This window comes from Saccopteryx leptura, chromosome 6 (assembly GCF_036850995.1).
Source record: "Saccopteryx leptura isolate mSacLep1 chromosome 6, mSacLep1_pri_phased_curated, whole genome shotgun sequence".
NCBI classification, from domain to species: Eukaryota; Metazoa; Chordata; class Mammalia; order Chiroptera; family Emballonuridae; genus Saccopteryx; species Saccopteryx leptura.
In genome coordinates this window covers 143,243,397-143,268,315 of record NC_089508.1, presented here as the reverse complement: position 1 = coordinate 143,268,315, position 24,919 = coordinate 143,243,397, and the positions used below count along the sequence as shown (strand labels likewise).

The following is a 24,919-nucleotide window of genomic DNA, read 5'->3' as shown; positions in this document are numbered from 1 at the left end:
ACTCATCTTCCTCCCCTGGGGAAGAGGGCAGCACTCCATCCCACATCCCCCTACTCCCAAATGTATGGAGTAAATAAAAGCTGAACATCCGCAGTATGGCTCACAGAATTGAAGCAGTGTGAGGTTAGAGGTCTCAAAGTAATTTTATCTCTCTAACTTCAATATTTTAAAAGTAAAGTAGAAGAAAGGACCCTTAGATTGCAAAGTGTTGTGATAATTACATAAGATATAATATCACCAGCAAGTTTCCTGGCTGCATGGTTTCCCCTTTGATTCTGGCCATGTCACTTACATGATCAGTAATCTCTGCAGGAAAGAACCCGAGCACAATTCACATTCTATGGGGGGAGGTGCCGGCTGGCGCCAGCTTGCAGCCTCTGCGGCCGCCCACACAGAAAGGATGTGGTGGGCACAGCCCGGAGACAGTTCCTGTGCAGGTTATCCCCGCAGCTCTAACGTTGTGTTATGACATACCAGCAGGCACAGAAGTACACGGCTTCATCTTCTTTCTCCAAGAAATTTATTCTCAAGGTGGAAGTGGAATTGTTAACATTTTTACTTGCCTCATATTTGTTGTTCTCACGAGCAGGGGTTGTTGAGACAACGTATATTAAATGTTCTATACCCTGATCTGGTTTCTGCCGGTACCAGTGTATGCCTTTTGTGCTAAAGGAGTCAGAGGACACCTTACAAGATATATGAACACTCTTGTGTCCAGCCTTGGAAATTGATATTTCAGGTTGCTCCAACTTTAGCTGCCCAAGGCCAACTGCAGGCAAAAAGAAATAAAAATTCCCATGAACAAAGACATGAACAGAGGTAACAACAAAGAATTTCTTTGGTCTTTCTTGTAGAGAAGTGATTGGGGCAACTCACAAGCCCAGAAGGAGAAGAAGAGGACAGCTTCCAGCTGTGGCATCCTGTAGGCCAGGCTGGCTCCAGGCAGAAGGAAAGAAAGTGAGGTCCCTGCTAGAGGACCAGAGGCTGGAGGCGGGCTGGTTGTGATCTCAGAAGAAGTGGTGGCTCAGATGTTCCCTGGGCTCTTCATGGTGTGCTGCAGATGTGCTCAGCATGGGCTTCCTGTGTCCTATGAGTGCTGGGAAGATTGGGTGAGAGGGTGCATGAGCTGGCTAGAAAACCCTGGGATGAATGTGTCTGCCTTGGGTTGGGGCAGGGACGGTTCTCCTACCTACTCAGCCTTTCCCATGAAATACCGTGTCATGGAGATATTGCTTCACAAGTGGGAAGACTAACCCGCTGGATCAGCCCCTCTGTCTATCTTCCTGTGATCTGCTGTTGACTCAGGACTTGGGTATGAAACCTGACTTTTATTTAGCTGTAATACAACAACGCAAAAATAAGACATTGAAATACCCTAGCTCACATGATCATTAAGATGCTATATACACAAGCAGAAGTATTTCTGTGTTTTTAAAATTAACTGAGATATCGCCACATGGATTATGATCCAGGACAACAAAATCTCATGTGTAGTTTGGGGGCCACAAGAAGGGTGCCTGCAGGTGCACAAGGCAGAGCAGCTGCAGGACCCCTCCCTTCCAGGACCTGGGTGTCTCCTGAGCATTATGCTCCATGCAGGAGAATTTTCAAAGCAATGTTATGTTTAATCTGTAATAATAATTTTTAAAATTTATATAACAACTAATACTCATTGAAGAATTGTTATTGGTAAGGTATTATTCTAATTGTTTACTTATTTTATTAAATCCTCTGAACAACAGTTTGTGAGGAAGCTGTTATGACAATCTTCATTTGGCAGTGAGGACAGTGGCAAAGAAAAGTGACTTGTTCACGGACCCCGGTCTAGGAAACAAGAAAAGTCAGATAAGCAACACTTGTTTATTAAAGAAATCTGAGTAAAATGAGGTGTAAAAAAATCACATAAAAGGCACCCATCTTTACTTCTATTTTGAATTTTTCTCATCATATCCATGAATTGTAATAGGAGTGCTTGTTATTATATATAAATAAATATTTTCAGTAGGATTTGCGTATTTGGCATAATACATTTTTCCTTTGGTTACTTTATTATTGTGAGCAATACTGAACTCTTTAATAATCTATATGAGTGTTACTTAATGACCAAAGATAATAAACACCTTCTGGTACCACTTTCCTAATCTGACATTTGTTGAGTTACTTAAGCTTCTGATGCCTCACTTTCCACATGTAACCTTGCCCAGATATGTATCAGTTGAGCCATTAAAAGACTTCTATTACCATGTTACATGAGGGTAATGTACAAACACTCAAATTTTAGTACCTGGTACATCATGAGTATTCAATATGTTATGAAGTTTTATTATTAGTATGACTATCAAATGAGAAAATTACTGTGTTAAATATTTTTAATGATAAAACCATAGTAGCTCATTTAGGGAAATATGTAAAGTACATAATCAAAGTACATAGAAGATTTAAAGCCATCTATTCCCTCAGGAAAAATCTTTCTTAAAGTTTTGGAGAAGTTTCTCCCTTTTTGCTATTCTTCTATCAATACAAAGAGTTTTATTGTTAAAACTTTCTCATATACTCATGAATTTTCTTTCTATTATATTGTGACTATTTAAAAATGTTATTAATAAATCCATAAACCATTGTTTTCCATGGCTATATAATATCCTATTACCTTGAATACAGTGTAAGTCAGGTGTCTCTTTCCTTGTTTCTCACCAGTTAGTCTGACATATAAAAAGCTGCTGGAGGGTTTCTTCTAAGAGCTGAACTCAGGAGAGTGTTTCACTGTCAACTACTCATTACTGCTCTGGTACACTGTTTTGAGTACTAAGTGAGACAACCATGTGAAGCAGCTAGCAGTGGGATGTTGACAGGTTTGTCTGTACCTTCCTGTGTAAATAGGGCTTGTGTTGTCAGATTCTGTGTTTCTCTCAGGTCTCTTTCCCCTTGCTTCTATTAAATGTTTAGATAATAGTAACCCTTACGTAGTAGGTAATAAATCAATGGTGGTCCATCTGAGAATATCTGATGGTCAGGAATTAATTACATGGACAAAATGTAATCACAAAAGTTGCGTGCATCAAAGGTAGGACAAGAAAGGCTGGCAGGCTGATTCCCAGTCACCTTTCCTGGGAATCTCCTTTTTTTCTCTAATGGCCTCCCTGAATTGAGAACTAGAGCCAGAGTCTTTAGTAGAGGAGATGATGGTGATGAATATGCTGCTAAAATGTTAGAAATTATCAAATAAGTAAGGGCCTATGTATGGCACAGGTACAAGGTGATATCCACAGTCTTGCATGGGATGCCCAAGATATACTGTATAAGAATGTATGGCTTAAAAGGTAGTCATTTGTTTCATAATTGTTCCAAACATGTCATTATGAAATAATATAAAGTTTTTACTTTATATTTTAGAAAGCAAATTGATAACTTATTGACATTTTACATATGTTGTGAATACTCTTGATCACTCAAATTCTTGTTACAGGATTCAGTACAAAACAGCAAATTATGGCCCTGGCCGGTTGGCTCAGCAGTTGAGCGTCCTCCTGGCATGTGGAAGTCCTGGGATAGATTCCCAGTTAGGACACACAGGAGAAGCGTCCATCTGCTTCTCCTCCCTTACCCTTCTCCTTCTACTCTATTTCTCTCTTCCCCTCCTGCAGCCAAGGCTCCATTGGAGCAAAGTTGGCCTGGGCACTGAAGATGGCTCCATGGCCTCTGCCTCAGATGCTAGAATGGCTCCAATTGCAGTTGAGCAATGGCCCAGATAGGTAGAGCATTGCCCCCTGGTGGGCATGCGGGTGGATCCCGGTCAGGCGCATGTGGGAGTCTGACTGCCTCCCTGGTTCTAACTTCGGAAAAATACAAACAAACAAACAAACAAAAACCCCAGTAAATTATGTCAGCAAATGTTTCACAAAGGTTAGTTATTTTCTCCATGGGTGTGAGAACAATACACAGCAGTTTCTTTATCTTCTTATAATCTAGAGGTGAGAATCTGGAGCTAGATTACATGGGTTCACTTTACTTTGCTTCCTATCCTCTGTGTGACATGGACTCATTCTTGGATTATATAGTATCTCAATCATGGGTCAAATGGGTTCATAGTCATAACAGAAGAGACCTCGTAGGCTACTGTGAGGGTTAAAGATGTTCATATGTGCATAGAACTGAGAACACCAATAGACAAAAGATTACTAGCTATTCCTTCTATTGGCCCATTCTCACTCTTCTTTCATAAGCAGAACCAAAATTTCTCACAGCATAGTGGCTCATCTATTGGTCCCAAAACTCAGCCCTCTATCCTCATAATGTCATATTCGCATAGCCCTGCATGTGAAGTAAGGAACTATCTTCTTCCTCCCCCAGAAAAAAGATACTTGCTGCATCCCAACTTTACCTCAAGTATTTTGTTATAGAATTGTAATGTTTACATATTCAGCGTAGCCTCATGATCTAGTTAAGAATATATAGACTTTTTGTCTTTGAATAATCACCTTAATTCTTAGAGGTTTAATTTCTTTGTCTGCTAAAATGGATAAATATGGTTGTATGCTGGGGTGTTGTATATATAATTATATGTGCTGATGTATATGCACTATACCTAGGAGTGCTGGTACATAATGATTCCCTCCCTCAGCCTGAGCCATTCTAGTTAGTGGAGGTGTTTGTATGGTGACCTGATTAATGAGGCTTCTCATTCCCAGACAAGACTTTAATTCATAAGGAAATCATGTCAAATGAAGAGTTGGTAACATCGTGGTCAGAAATGCTTCCTGCTCAAGCTGGGCCTAATGTGGGACAAACGCAAGTTGACCTCCTGTGCAGCAGAGAAGGCGAGGTGGAGGCCAGCAGCCAGCAGGAGGTAGTCAGTTTGCTCCTGTGTTGGCAGAGGTTGTGGTGGGGCAGAGACCCAGAAGACACTGGGGTGGGGGGTCCTGGCGCCTCTAGTGCTGTGGGTCCTACCAGCACAGTCGTCAGTGGCCACATGATTTCCTATGAAATTTATGGTGAGGACTGAAGCAGTCTTCTAAAAATGTGTTCTCACCTCAGCTGTGCTGGCTCTCTCACCTAAGGGCACTGGAGCGGGGTTTTGTTACAATGATGGACTGCAGGTGCACCCTAACTTGGTTTGGTCCCCACTGATACCAGTGCATGACTGTGCTTTCAGGGTCTTCAGTGCTCATCATTCAAGATATGAACACTATTTCAATTGCTCTGGAAATGTATGTCTTAGTGGCTCCAACTGTAACTGCCCATGTCCAACTGGAAAAGAACAGTGGGAATTCCCATGACCAGCTGCCTTGGAAACAGGAAACAATAAAAATCCCTTTCCTCTCTCATCCATGTTGAGGTAATTGAGGAGCAATTCACAAGCCCAGAGGGAGGCCACTAGGAATGTCCCCAGCACCAACATCCTGCTGTCTGTCACACTGTGTCAACAAGGAGAGGGTAGGACAGTGAGACCCTGATGGGAGTGTCCAGGTGAGTGGGAACAGGGCGTGAAAGGAGGAAGCAGTGGGTCAGGTGGTCTCATGAGGCTGCACGCCCGGCTGCAGAGCCAAGCGGTTTGGGCTGTTCTGATGACTCACTGTGCTGAATTGACAGGGAGTGTGGTTCATGACAAGGACAAGGATGTGTCTGCGGGCAGGGTGGGGTCGTTCTGGAGGTGATATATGCTGTTTTACACTTAGCTGTTCCTACGTTAATTTTCACACTATAGAAACATTGTTCTAGAGATGTGAGGGTGTAGCTTTTTTTTTTTTTTTTTTTTGTATTTTTCCGAAGCTGGAAACGGGGAGAGACAGTCAGACGGACTCCCGCATGCGCCCGACCGGGATCCACCCGGCACGCCCACCAGGGGGCGACGCTCTGCCCACCAGGGGGTGATGCTCTACCCCTCCGGGGCGTCGCTCTGTCGCGACCAGAGCCACTCCAGCACCTGGGGCAGAGGCCGAGGAGCCATCCCCAGCGCCCGGGCCATCTTGGCTCCAATGGAGCCTCGGCTGCGGGAGGGGAAGAGAGAGACAGAGAGGAAGGAGAGGGGGAGGGGTGGAGAAGCAGATGGGCGCCTCTCCTGTGTGCCCTGGCCGGGAATCGAACCCGGGACCCCTTGCACGCCAGGCCAACGCTCTACCACTAAGCCAACCGGCCAGGGCCAAGTGTAGCTTTTGTGTCATAAAATTAATATTGGACCCTCTGTTCATTTGTTTGGATTTAGGGCTCTCAGGAGTATGAAACATGGATTATGTAATTTCTCTGGATGTCAGTTTCTACGTCTGTAATTGCCTAAGTAAACATCTTACAGAGAATTAAGAAAACTCCATTCTCAAACTGAAAATGTGAATAAACAAGTATAGACAATAGTTTTAGAAATGTTATAAGCCCTTTCTGATGTTTTCAACTTTATATTATTATTGAAAAATCACAGAAAATCCATTTGTTAAATAATATTTTAAGTATAAAAATTCTTTTGGTCTTCTTTTTGAAAATATATAAAATTAATGAAAATATTAAGACAGGGGTAGTCAACCTTTTTATACCTACTGCTCACTTTTGTATCTCTGTTAATAGTAAAATTTTCTAACCACCCACCAGTTCCACAGTAATGGTGATTTATAAAGTAGGGAAGTATCTTTACTTTATAAAATTTTAAAGCAGTTACAGCAAATTAAAGCATATAATAATAATTACTTACCAAGTACTTTATGTCGAATTTTCGCTGTTTGGCAGAATAAATCTTTATAAAACAACTTACTATAGTTAAATCTATCTTTTTATTTATACTTTGGTTGCTCTGCTACTGCCCACCATGAAAGCTGGAATGCCCACTAGTGGGCGGTAGGGACCAGGTTGACTACCACTGAATTAAGAAGAAAATAACCCATCTACTTTATTAAGAAAAAAATAACCTATCTTAGAATATAAGTATTTCTTTTCATTTTTTTCTCCAGTTTGGCATTCATATATTTGAAATATAATGTATTCTCATTTATATTTTATATGTTTATTGATAATCACATATAAAATATTTCATTTTAATTAATCTTCATAAATGATGCCATTTTAATGGCTTCATAATATTACTTACTTCTTTTTCTTTGTCCATCATTGACTTTGTTACTAATTTTTCTAAGGGTCTTATTGAAAAGCTGATATAGCATTTATCTTCTGATATTTTCCTCTGAAGGCACAACATTGCTCAGATGCTCTGCTCATCTGTACATTACATAAGAAAATAAATGCAAAACATTTAGCAAAGATATTTTAAGAAGATCCACACTTTGCATACATTCCTTTAGGAAAGAGCTCATCTTCTCACATTTGGTGCATTCTGATCTTTACTTTGTTTGCATTAAAAATATAGGGGACTAAAAGGATTCTAATTAAGCTAAAAAAGACAGTGGTTCCCCACTTAGATACTGTCATGGTCATAAATAGTGTTGGTTTCTATGTAAATTGAAGATATATCAGCCCACCAGAGGTAGGTCTGAGGGATCATATGTCTAATAACATCTCTTGGGTTTGCCTGGCCAGAAAATTACTCATTTTTTCTTTCTAGTACATCGCAAAATTAAATAATAAACTGTGAATCATTGAAATAGGGACTAGATAGGATGAATATGTTGAATTCATTCAGGTAATTTTTATTTAAGGTAAATATTATATATAGGAAACTTGCAAAAAGATTGTTCGACACTTACAAGAAGCCCACTCCAGGCATTACTTTTAGAAACAGAAAAATAAGGGCCCTGGCTGGTTGCTCAGTGGGTGGAGTGTCGGCTGGCATATGGACATTCTCAGGTTCAATTCCCAGTCAAGGCACACAGGAGAAGCAACCATCTGCTTCTCCCCCTACTTACCCTTTCTCGTCCTCCATCCCTCCGCAACCCATGGTTCAGTTGGTTCGAGCATAGCCCTGGGTGCTGAGGATAGCTCCGTTGGAGCGCATCAGCCACAGGTGCTAAAATAGCTCAGTACTCAAGCATTAACCTCAGATGGGGTTGCTAGATAGATCCCAGCCAGGGCGCATGCAGGAGTCTGCCTACTATCTTCCTTTCTCTCACCTAAAATAAATAAATAAATAGAAAATAAGGATCTTTGCATTGTTTTATATTGAAAAGCCAATTGATAATTTGTTGGCATTTAATTTATTCTATTAAGACACCTAATCACTCAAATCCTGGGTATGTCTTCAGCACACAAAAATAATTTGTGTCGGCCCTGGCCGGTTGGCTCAGCGGTAGAGCGTCGGCCTGGCGTGCGGGGGACCTGGGTTCGATTCCCGGCCAGGGCACATAGGAGAAGCGCCCATTTGCTTCTCCACCCCCCCTCCTTCCTCTGTGTCTCTCTCTTCCCCTCCCACAGCGAGGCTCCATTGGAGCAAAGATGGCCCGGGCGCTGGGGATGGCTCCTTGTCCTCTGCCCCAGGCGCTAGAGTGGCTCTGGTGGCGGGAGAGCAACGCCCCCTGGTGGGCAGAGCGTCGCCCCTGGTGGGCGTGCCGGGTGGATCCCGGTCGGGCGCATGCAGGAGTCTGTCTGGTTGTCTCTCCCCGTTTCCAGCTTCAGAAAAAAATAATAATAATAATAATAATAATAATTTGTGTCAGTTAATGTTCCATAATGATTAGTTCTGTCTCCCCTGGGTGTAGGAATAATGTATTCTTCCTCTTATCTTGTAACTAAAAATGCTCTTAGTGAAACATTTAGGAGAAAAACAGATTATCTGGGTCCCTACATTATTCTGCCAGCTAGCTACATACCAGTTGTGTGACTTAGACAAGTGACTGCAACACTTACTACTTCACTTACCTCATGAGTTAAATGTGCTTGACAATAACAGAACAGATGTACAGGCACTGTGATTAAAGAGGTTAATATATTCAAAGAATTCAGAACATTAATTATCAATTTCCACACATACCTCCTCCCCCCAAAACAAGCTGTCAGTCAGTTTTTCTGATCAGGGCAGGCTCTCTTCCTTCACAGGCAAAATCAGGGCTTTCCCAATGTAGTGGCTCATCTAACTACACAATGATTTTGGAGCTCTGTTCTGATGACATCACACTGCCAGAAACCTTTCCCCACACCTTGCAGAAAAATGATCTTGCTCTATCTCTAATTTACTCCAGATACCTTAGTGTAACTTAAATAATTGCAATCCTCAAACTTAACAATGTGGTCTCACAGACCAGTTCAAAACGCATGGACTTCTTGACTTTGGCTGATCATTAAGCCTAAATTCTTTAAGCTTAACTTCTTTAGTTGTAAAATGGACAACGATAGTTATACTGCCTACGGGTGGTCTTCAGTATACAGGTGTATGATAATAGCGCCAACATTCTCTCTCTCAGCCTGAAACCTTGACCATGTACTGAAAGTCTCTGGATGGTGACATGATGGACAGAGAAACAGCCTGTTATTTCTCAGTCCCCAGACAAGACTTTAATTAAATTGGTATAGCATCAAATAAAGCTCTGAAGCACAATTCCTGTTATGATAAAAAGCTGATGTGCAAACATAATCCAAGTTGGCTTCCTGGAAAACTCAGGAAGTGTTGCAGACAGGGTGAGGCTGAGGCCAGGAGCCCAGCTCTGGGACAGGGGTGCTGGTTGTGGTCACCACAGTTGGGAAGGATGTGGGTGGGCACAAATCCAAGGAGGGGATCTCGTCAGGGTTGTCTCAACAGTTCTAGTACTGTGAGTGCCATCCAGCACAGTAGTAAATGCCCGCATCTTCTTTCTCTATGAAATTTATGGTAAAGATTGAAGTAGAAGTTTGAGAATTCTTTCTTGCCTCAACTTTGTTCTTCCCATCTATGCGACTTCGAGCTGGGATTTTTGTTGAGCTCACATAAATCAGATGCTCCAAAGCCTGATTAGGTTTCTGACGGTACCAGTGAATGATGTCGTCGTTGAAATCTGAGCTCAAAATCTTGCAATATATGTCAACACTTTTCTTTACTTCTGTGGTAACAGATGTCTGGGACTGCTCTAATTTTGATAACCCAAGTCCAACTGTAAATAAAAGAAAAGAATAGAATTTCTAGTGAATTTCTGATCATGTAAGAAACAAGAAAGAATGTCTTTGCTCACTCATCTAGACTGATGGTCAGGGAGTGTGACTCACGAGCCCAGAAAGTCAAGAAGGTATATGCTACCAGCAGTGACATCCTGTGGACAAGCTGTGCCCTCAACGAGTAGGCAGGCAACTGGAGACCTGCTGGCAGGGCACCTCAAGTCATTGGCAAGTGGGTGTGGCCTAAATTAGGGAGAGGAAAGAACTTGGTACCTCAGGCAAGACTTAGGGCCTTCGTTGCTGGCTGCTAGTCTGAGGTTCCTCTTTTCTGTGGCCTCATAATGTCAAGATAATTTTGGTGGTCACCATTGGGGTCTTTTGCATGAATGTGAGGGGGCTGTGGAGGCTCCTTGGGGTATTCTGGGAACCTCAGGCGCTAAAAAATTGGCTCCGGTTGCAACAGAGCAGCGGCCCCAGATGGACTGAGCATTGACCCCTAGTGGGCGTGCCCAGTACATCCCAGTCGGGGCGAATGCAGGAGTCTGTCTCTGCCTCCATTCCCCTCGCTAAAATAAAATTCTTTAATGTGTGTGGCTAATCACTGTTCATCTCTGTCACTTAGAAGTTCCCTGACCCTGTGCAAATTTCTTAGTCTCTTTGTGTCTCAGATTCCTCACCTGACAGTGGGTACAATAATAATAAGCCTATCTCAGAAGGTTGTGCAGATTAAATAACTAAAATTACCTAATACAGTTTCTAACATATAATAAATTTTCAAAAATTATTAGATATTATTAATAGTATTATCATATTTTTAAAATTTAACTTCCCTATCCTGTCAACTGATTACCTTATGGTTGTCTCTGAAATATTTGAATTTATTAGAGATTTTTTAACCCTGGACAGCAAGTGTCCCTGTGACATATCATGTGGAGCAGATGTGAACTCAGACTAGCTTGGGTCTCTTTGAGGAGAGCAGTGAGGAGAAACCGCTTCAGATGGCTGGACTTTTCCTCAGGCAGCTGCTCAATTTTCCCTCTTGTTCAAAAAAAATACCATTTCTGAGATGATAGCTCTAGGAAGTTGAATGCTGAGGAGCTAGAAGGTGATCCACCAAAAGGCCTGCTCAAGAGTGCATCCTGGTAATGAGGAGGAGGAGGAGAGAGACACCCAGTCTGCTGTCTGGGCCAGTGCTGCTGCAAGCGCCCACTCTGGGGCCCAGTGCTGCCATTGGCTGGGCAGCCGCAGTCACCCCAGACCTCGGTCCCATCCACTCCATCAGGCTTTTCATCCCAGATCCTACATCTACATCTCCAGCATCAGCTTCTGTGTGTGTGTGTGTGTGTGTGTGTGTGTGTGTGTGTGTGTGTGTGTGTGTGTGTGTGTATGCACAGTGTGTCTAATTGGTGGAGCTCACACTGTAAGACAGACTTGTTATTTCACTGAGACTACAGGTGGGAAATTCCCTAAACTTAAAACCAGGTTTTAAACACTATGAGACAAAACAGAACATAAATGCCCACTTTACACACGTTTCTGGAAAAAAAAAATTTTTCTTTAATAATTATTTCAAACAAAGAGGTAAACAAAGATATAATTTACCTTATGATTATTATTTTAAACACTTTCAGGAAATAGCAATTTTATTTTATTTACTTCTCATAATATTCATAGCCCATGACAACTAAAGAAATTCTGCGCGGCAGAAACTGTACTATGAACACTTAGGTTTTATTATGTCATTTAATCTTCACAAAAGCTGTTAAGCAGGAGCTGTTCATAGTGTTCCCATGTTTCAGATGGGAAAGGGGGCTGTGTCAGAGCAAGCATCTGTCCAAGGCCCGATGGCAGCAGGTGGCAGAGCAATAGTTTGCAGCAAAGGGTCTGTCTCTGGAACCCATGTTCTTACACAAGGTACTATATTCCATACATACATGAAATACCTCCCTCCAGTTTAGAACAGTCTCCTCCAGGTAGTTCCGTCTCTTTTGGTACATTCTGTGTTCTTCTGTGTCTCTCTCTTCCTTGGCTGGGCCCCAGGATGCCATCAATACCTGCAGGAGGAGCGAGAGTGTCAGTGTCAGCTCCCTCTGTGTCTCCCCAACTTCCGGCTCTTTACCCTGCGTGTCTCTGGGATCTGGCCTCTTCCTCTGAATTGGCTGGTGCTACAACCAGACCTGAACCCACCACTACTGACTCACACCACGCTCTGGGGTGCAAAGTTCCCACCTCGCAGCTTCTCACCCAAATCACGGGTGCTGGGTCCCTGCTCCCCTATGCACCTCTCCCCTCTTAGACACCCGAGAGGCATTTTGGTCTTTTACATGTGAAGCTGTGGGGAAAAGCAGTGCTAATTCGGGCTCTTTTTTGCAAATACTTTCCACTGTTAATGTGTATTTACCTACCATGGCCATACTGCGGAGGCTTGATAACAGACAGATGTTCCAGATATTCCCTCTATCTATTTAAGTTTTTGTTAAAGTTTCTATACTCTCTGGAAGAAGGCCTTCAAGGATAAGGGAACCAGAAAGTTACCTTCACTTACTTTCTCTTCCTTATCTCACAACACATCACAACAGGCAGTGCTACCCCTTCCTCTAGGGTGGATGCTTACTTCTCTGACATCATCTCCCACTTGTCTGTATCTAGACCTCTAATAAAATTGTGTTTTCTGAGTTTGCTAGGTTGCATTGAACTTTAAACAAGAGATTTGGAAATTTAGAAAACCTTTTCCGTTTTCAACTAAACTTGAATTTTGAGCCCACTATCAATGTGTGTAATTCAAAAGTGAGCTTGTCTATTGTCAACTATATAATAGAGTAGAGTAGTAGTATTAGCTATAGTTACCATGATGTTATTATATCTAGAGAACTTGTTAATCTTATTACTGGAAGTTTGCATTCTTTAACCAATATCTCCCCATTTCTTTCACCCTCCAGACCAGGGTTTGGGGACCTATGGCTTGTGAGCCAGATGTGGCTCTTTTGATGGCTGTATCTGGCTCACAGACAAATCTTTAATAAAAAAAAATAACATTAAAAATATAAAACATTCTCATGTATTACAATTCATTCATTTCCTACCGCTCATGTTCATGGTTGTGGGTGGCTGGAGCCAATCACAGCTGTCCTCCGGGACACCAAATTTTTATTGAATAATGCGTAATGTACACGGGTCATTGTATGGCTCTCACAGAATTACATTTTAAAATATGTGGCATTCATGGCTCTCTCAGCCAAAAAGATTACCAACTTCTGCTCCAGACCCCGGTAACCACCATTCTATTCTGTTTCCATGAGTTTGGCTTTTTTAGATGCCCAATATAAGTACAATTATATGGTGTTTTTCTTTTCTATCTCACTTATTTCACTTAGCATAATGTCCCCAGGCTTCATCCAGGTTGTGACAAAAGACAGGATTTCCTTCTTTCTCATGGCTGAATAATATTTTACTGTATATATGCCTGGTATTTTTTATCCATTGATCTGTTGGAAGACACACTGTTTTTATAACTTGGCTCCTGAAAATAATGCTGCAATAAGCATGGGAATGCACCTATCCCTTCGAGATCATACTTTCAGTTCCTTTGGATGTATATGAACAGTGGGGTAGCTTTATTTTTAATTTTTTGAAGAACCACCATTCTATTTTACACAGTGGCTGTACCAATCTACAATCGCATCAGCATGGCACAAGGGTTTCTTTATCTCCACACCCTCCCTGATGCTTGTTATCTCTTTTCTTTTTGATGATAGCCATTTAGCAGGTACAAGGTGACAGGGTTTGATTTGAATTTCCTAATGAATAAGTAATGTTGTAACCTTTTCTTGTACCTGTTGATCATTTGTTATATCTTTTTTGGAATCATGTCTATTCAGTTTCTCTGCCTATATTTTAATTGGTTTGTTTGTATTTTTGCTATTGAGTTGTATGAGTTCTTTATATAGTTTGAATGTTAACCCCTTATGTATGATTACATAATGCTAACCCCTTGTGTATAATTTGGAAATACTTTTTTCCATTCCTTAGTTTGCCTCTTCATTTTGTTGATGGTTTCCTTTGTTGTGCAGAAACATTTTAGTTTTGTGTCATCTTACTTGTTTATTTTTGCTTTTGTTACTTTGGACATTCTGTACCCCTTAGAGTTATACAATTCTACATATCAATCATGTTTTGATGAACCTGGGAAATATATATATATATATATATATATATATATATATATATATATATATATATAACCACCATCTCCTTCCATGGGTGATAAATCTTATGGCTTATTCCTCACAGAGGAAGGGCTACAGTTGACCTGATTTATGTGGGATATTCTGGCTACAAATTTTCAAAACATTATCCTCATTGAATATTTTGATTGTGTATATAAGTCCAGTCTATGGAGTTTTGAGCCCTAGCCATGTACTCCATATTTCCTGTTAGAGCAATTTAACAAAATGAGTTATGATTTTCTTAGCCTTTTCCCTAGGGCAGGCTGTCCAGAAATGGAGTTCTTCCATATATGTTCCCAAGGCAATCCTTTAGCCATGGCTTCTTGAATGACTGTTCATTCTGTCTTGACCAGACTATACTGGTCTGATAAACAGGTCTGGGACAACCCATATTTGCTCATAAATGCCACTGTGTTTCATAAAAAGAATAAGCATTAAGTATATATAAATATATTCAAAGTGGTCCCATAGTATAATTGAAATAGCACAGACTATCTGTTTGCAAAGATTACTGCCCCCTTCTGAACATTATTTCTTTCTTCCATGAAACAGGTTTATTTTCAGGGTTTTTATGAGAATCACAAGAACTTCTGAACACTTTGGATATCTAGTACATTATCTAGAAGCTGCATGAGAAAAATAGAGATGAATCCTGTTTTGTACATTGCCAGCACCTTTAGCCTAAACTTTGCACAATTACTAGACCTTGTCTTCTTTCTAAGATTATTAGATCTGTTAACATAAATAGTCTCTAAGTGAGAACCCAACTCAATAAGAAATGATGTCATACAAGATATTTGGGGGCAAAGTTACTAGCATCTGTGGTGTATAGTTGATAATCATCAGACTTCCGTTCTTCATTCCCCTGCTTCTGAAGTATCGTATGAGAGCACAGGAAATGCTGCAAGTTGAGGTTGAATGTTAGCCAGGGCTGAGGTCTGGACTGAGGACTGAGGTTGAGTCATACTGGGAAGGATGTGATCACAGTCATGATAAAAGGTGTATGTGCTTATTATCTTGGCTCCAATAAAACTATGGTTTCCAAGGGGTCCACATATTAGGGCATCATGTCTTCTATGGAATTTATATTAGGGATAAGGAAGAGAAAACCAAATTTTATGTTTCTTATGGTTGTTAAGGTTTTTGTCGGTAGATGACCTTGTACAAGGACTTTTCTCAAGTTAATATTTAATAATTTGATGTTTATTGGTACCTGTGCATGTATACAATATTACATTTGGATACCTTAGAATAAAAATACTTATATATGCTTCCTTTCTACTATTGCAATAAATATTTTCAGTTGCTCTAATTGTATCTATCTAATTTTAGCTATAAGCAAAGTATAGCATTCTAACAAAAGCCAAAATTATCAAGAAATAAAACATTAGTTTTTTTAAATGCCTCAATCAGTCTGAGAAATAGTAGAACAAATTCACATTTGTAAAAAGCATATAAATATTTGTAGTTATAACATTCTATCTGCTCCAGCTGTGTACCTCAAAAGAAGGCTGAAGAGTAGACAGAGACTTGGACCAAGAGGAGAAGAAGGGAGCCTTCCAGAGGGTAGTAGGGGAAATGGGTGGCTCAGAGTTTAATCCCAGATCTGTCATTTCTTAGGTTGTTAATTGGTCAACAATATATGGAAGCTTTACCTATATGATACCAAAATAAGCAGTCCATTTACCAAAGTAAAGTCTTTCATACTGTGTTATCTTGTTAGCTATTAGTAACTCTCAGAAATATTTTTTAAAATTATTTTATCTGTTCATGTCCTCTTTCCATTTTTTATTGGATTGTTTGTTTGTTGTTGAGTTAAATGACCAACAGATATATGAAAATATGCTCATCTTCATTAGCTATTAAAGAAATGCAAATCAAAACTACAATGAGATACCACCTCACACCTGTTAGAATAGCTATTATCAACAAGACAGGTAATAACAAGTGTTGGAGAGGCTGTGGAGAAAAAGGAACCCTCATTCACTGTTGGTGGGAATGTAAAGTAACATAACCATTATGGAAGAAAGTATGGTGGTACCTCAAAAAATTGAAAATAGAGCTACCATGTGACCCAGCAATACCTCTACTGGGTATATACTCCAAAAACTCAAAAACATTGGTACGTAAAGACACATGCAGCTTCATGTTCATTGCAGCATTTTTCACAGTGACCAAGACATGAAAACAACCAAAAAGCCTTTCAATAGATGAATGGATAAAGAAAATGTGGTACATATATACTATGGAATACTACTCAGCCATAAGAAATGATGACATTGGATCATTTACAACTACATGGATGGACCTTGATAACATTATACTGAGTGAAATAAGTAAATCAGAAAAAACTAAGAACTATATGATTCCATACATAGGTGGGACATAAAAATGAGACCCAGAGACATGGACAAGAGTGTGGTGGTTACCGGGGGGGGGGAGGGAGGAGAGGGAGAGGGGGAGGTGAGGGGCACAAAGAAAACCAGATAGAAGGTGACAAAGGACAATTTGACTTTGGGTGATGGATATGCAACATAACCAAATGTGAAAATAACCTGGAGATGGTTTCTCTGAATATATGTATCCTAATTTATCAATGTCACCCCATTAAAATTAATAAAAAAATAAAAAATAGAAACTACTTTATCACAGTTAATTATTTGATTTTAGTAGCAGTTTGTCAAATTTACCAAACCAGCTGTTACCTGAGGTCACCTTGTGACTTTTCTAGATGATAGTTATCAATGGTCTCTCTGCCCACTAAACCCTCAGAACATAGGTCAAACCATTCCATGACCCCCTCACAGACCTTTACTCTGGATCCCTTGTGGCCTGTAAGCCTGGGGAGTTCCCTTCCTTGGTATAGATGTAGGAGAGCTGCCTCTTGCCCTCCTCATCAAAAGAGGCTAGAGTCACTCCCATCTGTGTTCTTTAGATAAAGTCTCCTCAGAATCATTGTCCCCACAGATTCTATATGCTTCTTTTATATCCAGGCTAGGTATAGTTAATGACCCAAAGTTGGTGTTATCAGTTGATAACTCATGATGGGGAGCTGTTCTGTATAGAGATGTCATTGATGTTATTCACATCAAGGAACTAAGATCACATCAAGAACACATCCTAAATCCAAAGCTGAGCATCTCAATACTTGCTCTGTGCTTAGCCTGCTCCAATAAGGTGGCAGGAAATGAAAGTCATGGAAGCAACTGAGCTTCTGCGTTATGCCAGGTGTTGTGCTATGTACCTGCCTTAAACTGATGCTGACAGGCTGAATTTTAGAACATTCATGTTGGATAACTGTATATCCTGCATGGGCACCTATATGTCTTAAGAAAGGTAAAAAAGGATGCTCTATCACAAATTTCTGAACTGCACACAGTTAAGTCAAATTAATGTTCTATATAGAGGTATCTAAAATGTACCCAAAAATCCTTTATTCATTTTTGAAATTTTATAATATGGCTGTTGCCTCCTCTATGACCCTGTTCTCTCCAAGCTTAATAACAGTCACCACCAATCCACCACAGACCAATGCTCATATTACCATCACTAATGTTGTTTCACTTCGCGCAACTCTATGGCTGTTACCAGTGAGGTCAAGAGTGTACCAAGGGTCATCTGAACTTCAGCAAACAAAGTTGAAAAAACTTTTCACATGAGTGTTTAATTCAGTCGCCATGACTGACATAGAAATCCTTTCATCTCTGTTTCACCTACCTTGGTATACCACGTCAGTACTCTCCAGCAGATCAAGAGTGGGAAGTAGAGAACCAAAACAATAATCAAGAAACCCATGTTTGTTTCCATCTTCATGTTTTTCTCTTATCTATTTTTTTTTTCGAGAGAAAGACAGGCTGGGACATACAGGCAGGAAGGGAGAGAGATGAGAAGCATCAATTCTTTGTTGTGGCACCTTAGTTGTTCATTGATTGTTTTCTCATATGTACCTTGACCGGAACAGGGTGTTCCAGCTGAGCCAGTGACCTCTTGCCTAAACTAGTGAATTTAGGCTTCAAGCCAGTGACTTTTGGGCTCAAGCCAGTGACCATTGGGTCATGTCTATGATCCCACACTCAAGCCAGAGGCCATGGGGTCATGTCTATGATCCCACACTCAAGCCAGCAACCACGGGGTCATGTCTATGATCCCACACTCAAGTCAGTGACCCTGCACTGAAGCTGGTGATCCCACACTTAAGCCGGTGACCTCGGGGTTCCAAAATGGGGTCCTCCATTTCTCAGGCTGATGCTCTATCCACTGCACCACCGCCTGGTGAGCCTATCTATTTATACTTATCAAAAAACTCCTAGAACCCAAAAGTAAAAAAAAAAAAAGTTGGTTGCATAATAAAATTGTTTGCAGAGAATATTTTGCAGATTGCCTTTAAGTATAAACACTGTAGGTACCAATGTAAATAACTTCACGTGTCTCTGAAATATAGAACCTTATGCTGTGGGTAAAAGCAAAACAAAACACTGAACATAGAATGGATGCTTCAATTCTCTATTTTCCCCACTGTGTCTTCTTCAACAAATGTTGTCTTGTTTTGCGTATTCCTCTGTAATCAAGAACAGATTTTGTAATAGACAGATCTGGATGCAATTGCAAGACATGTTTCTTATTATCAAGTCACTTTATTTAGCAGGGTCTTAACTCTGATCTCTAAAATATCAATAAAATTGAGAGAACAATAATAATAGTTATTCATCAGTATTATTATTAGGATTAAAGAACATGAAGTCTATAAATTGCTGCTTAGTTCATGAGGAATATTCAATAAATAATAGTTATTATAATATTTTTCTCACATTAAATTATGTTTACTTATTTTTATATAAAACTGAACTCCTTGATAGATTAACTGTATAGCCAATTTTTTACATGTAAACTAATTATTTATTTTTCTTTTAAACAAAGAAAAGCTGAGTCAAAGAAACCTACTGACTCAGACTGCAAATTCTAATTCTAGCACTTTCAGAATATAACTACATATTTTTGGTAATTACTTTGTGACTTTAATTTATAAGTTAAAAAGTAAATGCAACATGATTACAGTAGAATAATAATCAGCATGTGATTAAAGCAGTTAAATGTTGACTTAAAGGTGGACAGAAAATAAATTAAGGTATTATAGAAAAGATAGATTGATTATAACTGTGGGCATGTACATTTTAGTTGATATACAAAGTGGCTGGCATTTCTCTAGTCTAAGTTATTTATTAATAACTGGGATTGTTTCACTACTTTACATTTATTTATTTTTTTATAAAGAACATCAAGAATACAGAATTGAATTAATCATAATATTGATTCATAAGGCACTATAATTATTTATGAAGCAGTATAATCATAGATCTCTTGGTATTTATTTTATTCTATTTATGTGTTGATAATTTACTTAATAAGTTAACAAATACTTAAGAATCCATCACTTAACCCAAGAACAAAAGCATTGCAAATAACCTACATGCACTCTTTATTAAATTCATTGACTGGAGAAGTGCAGAATTTAATAATAATCTCTCAGCACTGTCTGGTTTCCTGTTTTGTTACTGAAGGAAAAGCAGTTCACCTGTTCTGTTAAAGATGGGCTTTTGGTGGGTTTGTGGAAAGTGAAATGAAACAAACTAGATAAAATCTTCTTCCTACTGCCCAACTTGTTATACTCATTTAGAGGCAAACATAACCCACTTATTTGAGTACTTGATTTCTTCTTTTTTTGCTCCTTCAAATGGCCTCTCCACTCCTATTTACCTTCTCCTGGGCCTTATGAATTGGATCATCATGGACTATGTTAATGGTCTTCCTCATTCTCTGGTTGCTTTTGAGAAGCAGTTAGTAGAAGGATGAGCAGGAGCCTGGTAAGTGGAAGAAGACTGAGGTCAGGGGTTGATAGGTGGCCTTGGGTTGGATGTAACTTCTACCAGTAGTCAGTAGAGTGCCACCTACCCCATGGACAGAAAGCTTATGTCTAGGAACCAAGAGGTCGAGTTATAAGCAACCATTTTCTGTTATACCAATTAACCCACTGGAGGGAATTGTTTTTCTTCCCAGGGTCTTGGATTGACAGGCTTGGAAATTCTAAGACCCAAGAAAAAGTGCTTTTGTCAGGTGAAACAGTCAAGATTTCTTTAAAATTCTACTTTCATTTTCCAAAATTATATGAAATCAGAGAGCAAAGATGTCCATTCATGTAAACTGTAGGGGTTGACCTCCTAGGGAACACAGCAAGGTAGAGAAACGTGGAAAGTAGATCTTTAGGGAAAAGAGAAAACACTCAGCTGAGTCTACATATTGTGCTCTTCACTGTCCACTGATGTGTCCTGAGTAGGTGACAAATCTGTATCCCAAAAGCAGAGAATGTACGAAATCCTAGCTGAAAGCCTACATTCTTCTTACTCTCCAGGTGCAGATCACGTGAGGATAATTTTCTAGCATCCTCCAAGATCATGTTCTCAGGCAATTAAAGTGCTGAACAACCTTGACAATGGAAACTTTGATCATGTGCAACAATGTGCAGAATTCTACTTGTGACAATCTCATTACTGCATCTGCATCTGGACCAAAGACCAGTGAAGAGAGCGAGAAAGTCAAAGCAGAGTGAATAAGAAGTCCGAGTATTTTTGTCACTTTCTAATACTTCACATTTCTACTGCTGGAGACTCAGAGATACACAAGCTCAATAAACTTCACTGAGCACCCCAAGCATTAACATGGTCTCTAACTGGGCAGATCAAGTTAGAGACTCAGGGGAGAAAACAAGATTTTGTTTTATAAAAGAAACAAAAGTTGTTAGAAAAGAAGGAAGAAAAAGTGGTCAAGATACAGCCCATTACAGGCCATTCTAAACCTCATATTTCACTCGTCACCACTGAGTGCTCAATAATATACAGATATTTTTAATATTATGAAACAGGTGAATTCTTTTAAAAATACAGTATTTAAAATGAAACACAGAAGTAATAAAAGTTATCTAATAAATAATTTGGGGACTACAAAAACGGCATAGAAAAGAACACCCAGGATACCAATTTTCAGAGGTGACCACTCTGAAGTGCTCCCATTCTTCTCCCCAGGCTGCGCTCTGAACCCGTTCTCCAGGCTGAAATGATAGAGCACCCAAGACAAAACAGACAACATTGATTTCCAGGTGGTCTAATAAGTTTTTGAATTATGATAATTACAAGATGACTTCTCAGCAACAGATATCACTTTTTCCACAGTACGAGTATTTTCACTACAAAAATAGTGATTTTGAAGATTCTTAAATTTTATTCAGCATTAATTAGATAACATAATGTTGTCTCTGTTACACAGAGTGATTGTGTCTCTTCCAATTCAGGTGTAAAAGAAAATAAGGGAAGTCAAATTATCAGGATATTATGGGCATCAATCTATACAAATCCCCACTCGCTAGGTAATGTGAGAAACTCAGCCTTAATCGGAATATTATTCTCACTTCAACAAATATTAATTAAATCTCTACTACAGTTAGTACTGTACATTCTAACAAATTGCTACTGTTTGTATGAATCAGCAATATGAACAACCACTAAATTAACAAATGTTACTTAGGACAAGACTAGTTTACCTCTGGTGTGTGTGGCTAAAGTGTCCTTGTTGGAGCTCATCTTAGCCAACAGGAGAAGGTCAGGAGGAGTAAATAACTCCAAATATGGACTTGTTTCCCTGAATAAGGGAGGTTTGCTGCATGCACAAGGCCATTGTCCTCTCCAGCTGTGTATAAGTCAGTGCTACTATGGAATCATATTTGAAAACATATTTAAATTGATTTGGGATAAATATACATAAGAGTTTCTTCATATTTAGGTAATCATTTAAAAAAATTTATTGATTTTAAAAGAGAGAGAAGGAAAAGGGAGAGAAAAATGTTAATTTCTTGTTTCATTTATTTAAGCATTCATTGGTTGATTCTTTTATACGCCTACACCAGGGCTCAAACCTGCAACCTTAGCATATTGGAAGGATGCTCTAACCAGCTAAGCTACCTGGCAGGATTTAGCTAATCTCTCTTTAACTAAATTGAAATAGGCATTCACACTATGACAGTTATGGGGCAAAAAGCTCTGGACATATAAATGTGTGTGTTATTCTATGTATTTGTGTGGTAGTGGTTATATCAATATATATATATTTTTATCAGCTATCATTACTGAGCTTTCATAATGTTTCAAACAATGGGCCAACCCTTTAATATGAATTACCTCCAGAACCTTCACAACCACCTATGAGGTAAAAGAAGGACTTTTAGTGCTGAGGAAATGGTCTACAGAAGCTACTGTACTTTCCCCACATCTAATGTCAGAGCCCATATCAGACTCAGTCTCTATGACACAAGAGGTCAAGGTCATAACCACTTTGCTAAACCACATGTGTAGCCAGAAAAATGTTGAACTGTCAAAGAATCAAAAAGTATAAGGACTATTTGAGAAGACAAATATCTGAATCATCTATCCTTCAACTCTTTGAACCAGCACAAATCAACTTTCCTCCATTTTATACAAGTAAAATTGCATTAGAAGAAAACAAAGATCATATTTGTTATGTCAGGGCAAAACAACAATAATGAATTGACAACTACAAGTTAAGCTAGATATAATTGGAAGTCATAAGAGATTTATAACCGTGTGATATTTTTTAGTTAAGGTCTGTCATTTCACTGGTAAATGGCAGCCTAGCATCAGGAAAGGGCTCTACAGAAGCAACCTGCAACCTTGACAGGACATGTGAGAGCTGTAATTTCTGCTATGGTCCATGTCAGCCTTAGAGCAGTCAGTCAAGTGTTAATTGTTAGATGAATGAAACTTAAGCCAGAAAATCAACTACTCCTCAAACACCAATCTAAAGTAGACTTTGATTTGGACTCAATAAGTAGCAGTGTTTATAAAGTTTTCTGCAAAATTAAATATTCCTACGGCAGGGTATGCACCGGATATGTTATCATTGCTGTCTTCCCACCTGTGTTTAGATCATGCTGTGTTTGTTACATTTAACCTCTCTAAAAATGAATAGTATTTAATCTAATATCCATTTTTTCCAAATGAGATAGTTGGATCAGAAAAAACTGTAATGCAAATTGACCAGTACAAAAGTCACAGAAATAAAGTGGTGTATATATCTTGGCAAAAAATCAAATAGAGTGATGGGGGAGAAAAAACTTGAGTTCCCAAGGTAGGACAGTTGGGGAGATAGTAAATCACAGAAAAATTGAGGCTGGTCATATGTAAATATTTATGCAAAACTTACACTTAAAAAATATAGAATTTGGAAGTTCTACATAGAATTATCTACATGAACATGCATCTAGAAACCTGTACAAAAGACTACAGGTGAACTGAGCTTTCCCAGTACATACCAGTGAATGAAGAACCAGTGAGTATTTGTTGAATGAGATGGATCTGATACCTCCACTGTGCATCTCCCAGAAGGCACAATAGTAGGTGGCTGAGTCTTGTTTCCCTACATTGTGAATAGTAAGGGTAGATGTAGAAGTTTCAGATATCTTGTCTACCTCAAATTTTCCTAATGTAATGCCTGATTCCGTTTTGACAATGTTGTCAGATGAAACGTGCAGCAGGTACTGCATGGCTTGACCAGGTCTTTCTTGATACCAATATATAGACATTGTAGAAATTGTCACATCAGACACCACACATTCCAGGCGGGCTGTTTTTGACAGTTTTTTAGTACTTGAAGGTTGAAGTTGATCTAGATGACCTGCACCATGGACACACACTGAATAAGAAAAGGAAGAGAGTAAATGAACCTAAAACTTAGAATTTTTTTAATTACAGAACTAGAGTATGTCTGTCAGAAGGAATTAGAAGAGGAAAACCACTTACAAGCACCAAGGATTGCCAGAGCTTGTGTTTGGAACAGCGACAGCATGGCTGCGTGCACTGCACTCTCCTCCAGGGCAGCCTGGAGCCACTGCTGAGAACAGTTTCCCACCATGTGGCGTGGCTGAGTCAGCCAGGTCAGACTTCCCATTGGTGAGGGTGAGGGTATCTCTCATACATCATTGTGAGGGTGTCTCACATCCGCTCTGTGAAAACAGTGCACAGAAGGTCCTCTACCTTAGATCAGACCACATGAAACAGCGGCCACCTTAGGATTCTGAGATGACTCATTTTTCCAAACAGGCATGATGTAGTGCTATGATGTTGGTCTTCTCTTTTGTCTTCCACTGCTTTTCTCCAAATAAATCCTCAGTAACGCCAGTTAGTTGTCAGGCCAGAATTGGTAGAAAACATTAAGTGTGGTCTGGGACAATGGGGCCCACAGAGAACCACTGCAAACAGCTGGAGAGATGTTGGTTCATCAACCTGCCTATATCTGTTCGACTCCATTCACACACTGTAGCACAGAGTGCTACTGGCTGCTTTCAGGGGCTGATACTCCAGCAAGTTTGTTTGCTTCTGTGCCCAGTTCAGGTTTATGTTCTCTCCCTCAGCTACTGAATGGCATATCTTTCCTGAACTCAGCATCTCCTCTATGAAGCATGGTTTCCTCTCTGAATTCCTGAGTTTCTTCTGTGTCTCTCTCATTTTTTTCCCTCTAACCCAAGACATTCAATCTGTTCTAGGGTATTTTTATAGACTGCTATTCCACAATCCATCAAACATACCTTTCATCTAAAGATAAAGTCTGGAATTCTGAAGCTATGAGACTGT

General features: G+C 39.6%; 1 gene segment (V, D, J or C); it reads right to left on the bottom strand.

Moving 5' to 3' along the window:
• LOC136407776 (T cell receptor gamma constant 2-like) overlaps positions 1–24,311 on the bottom strand; it is a 57,791-nt gene extending 33,480 nt beyond the window's left edge. Inside the window, 2 exon segments of the C gene segment in view lie at positions 23,652–23,981; positions 24,089–24,311. Of these exon segments, the coding sequence occupies positions 23,652–23,981; positions 24,089–24,236 (478 nt within the window).
• Between the last annotated feature and the right edge of the window lie 608 nt (positions 24,312–24,919).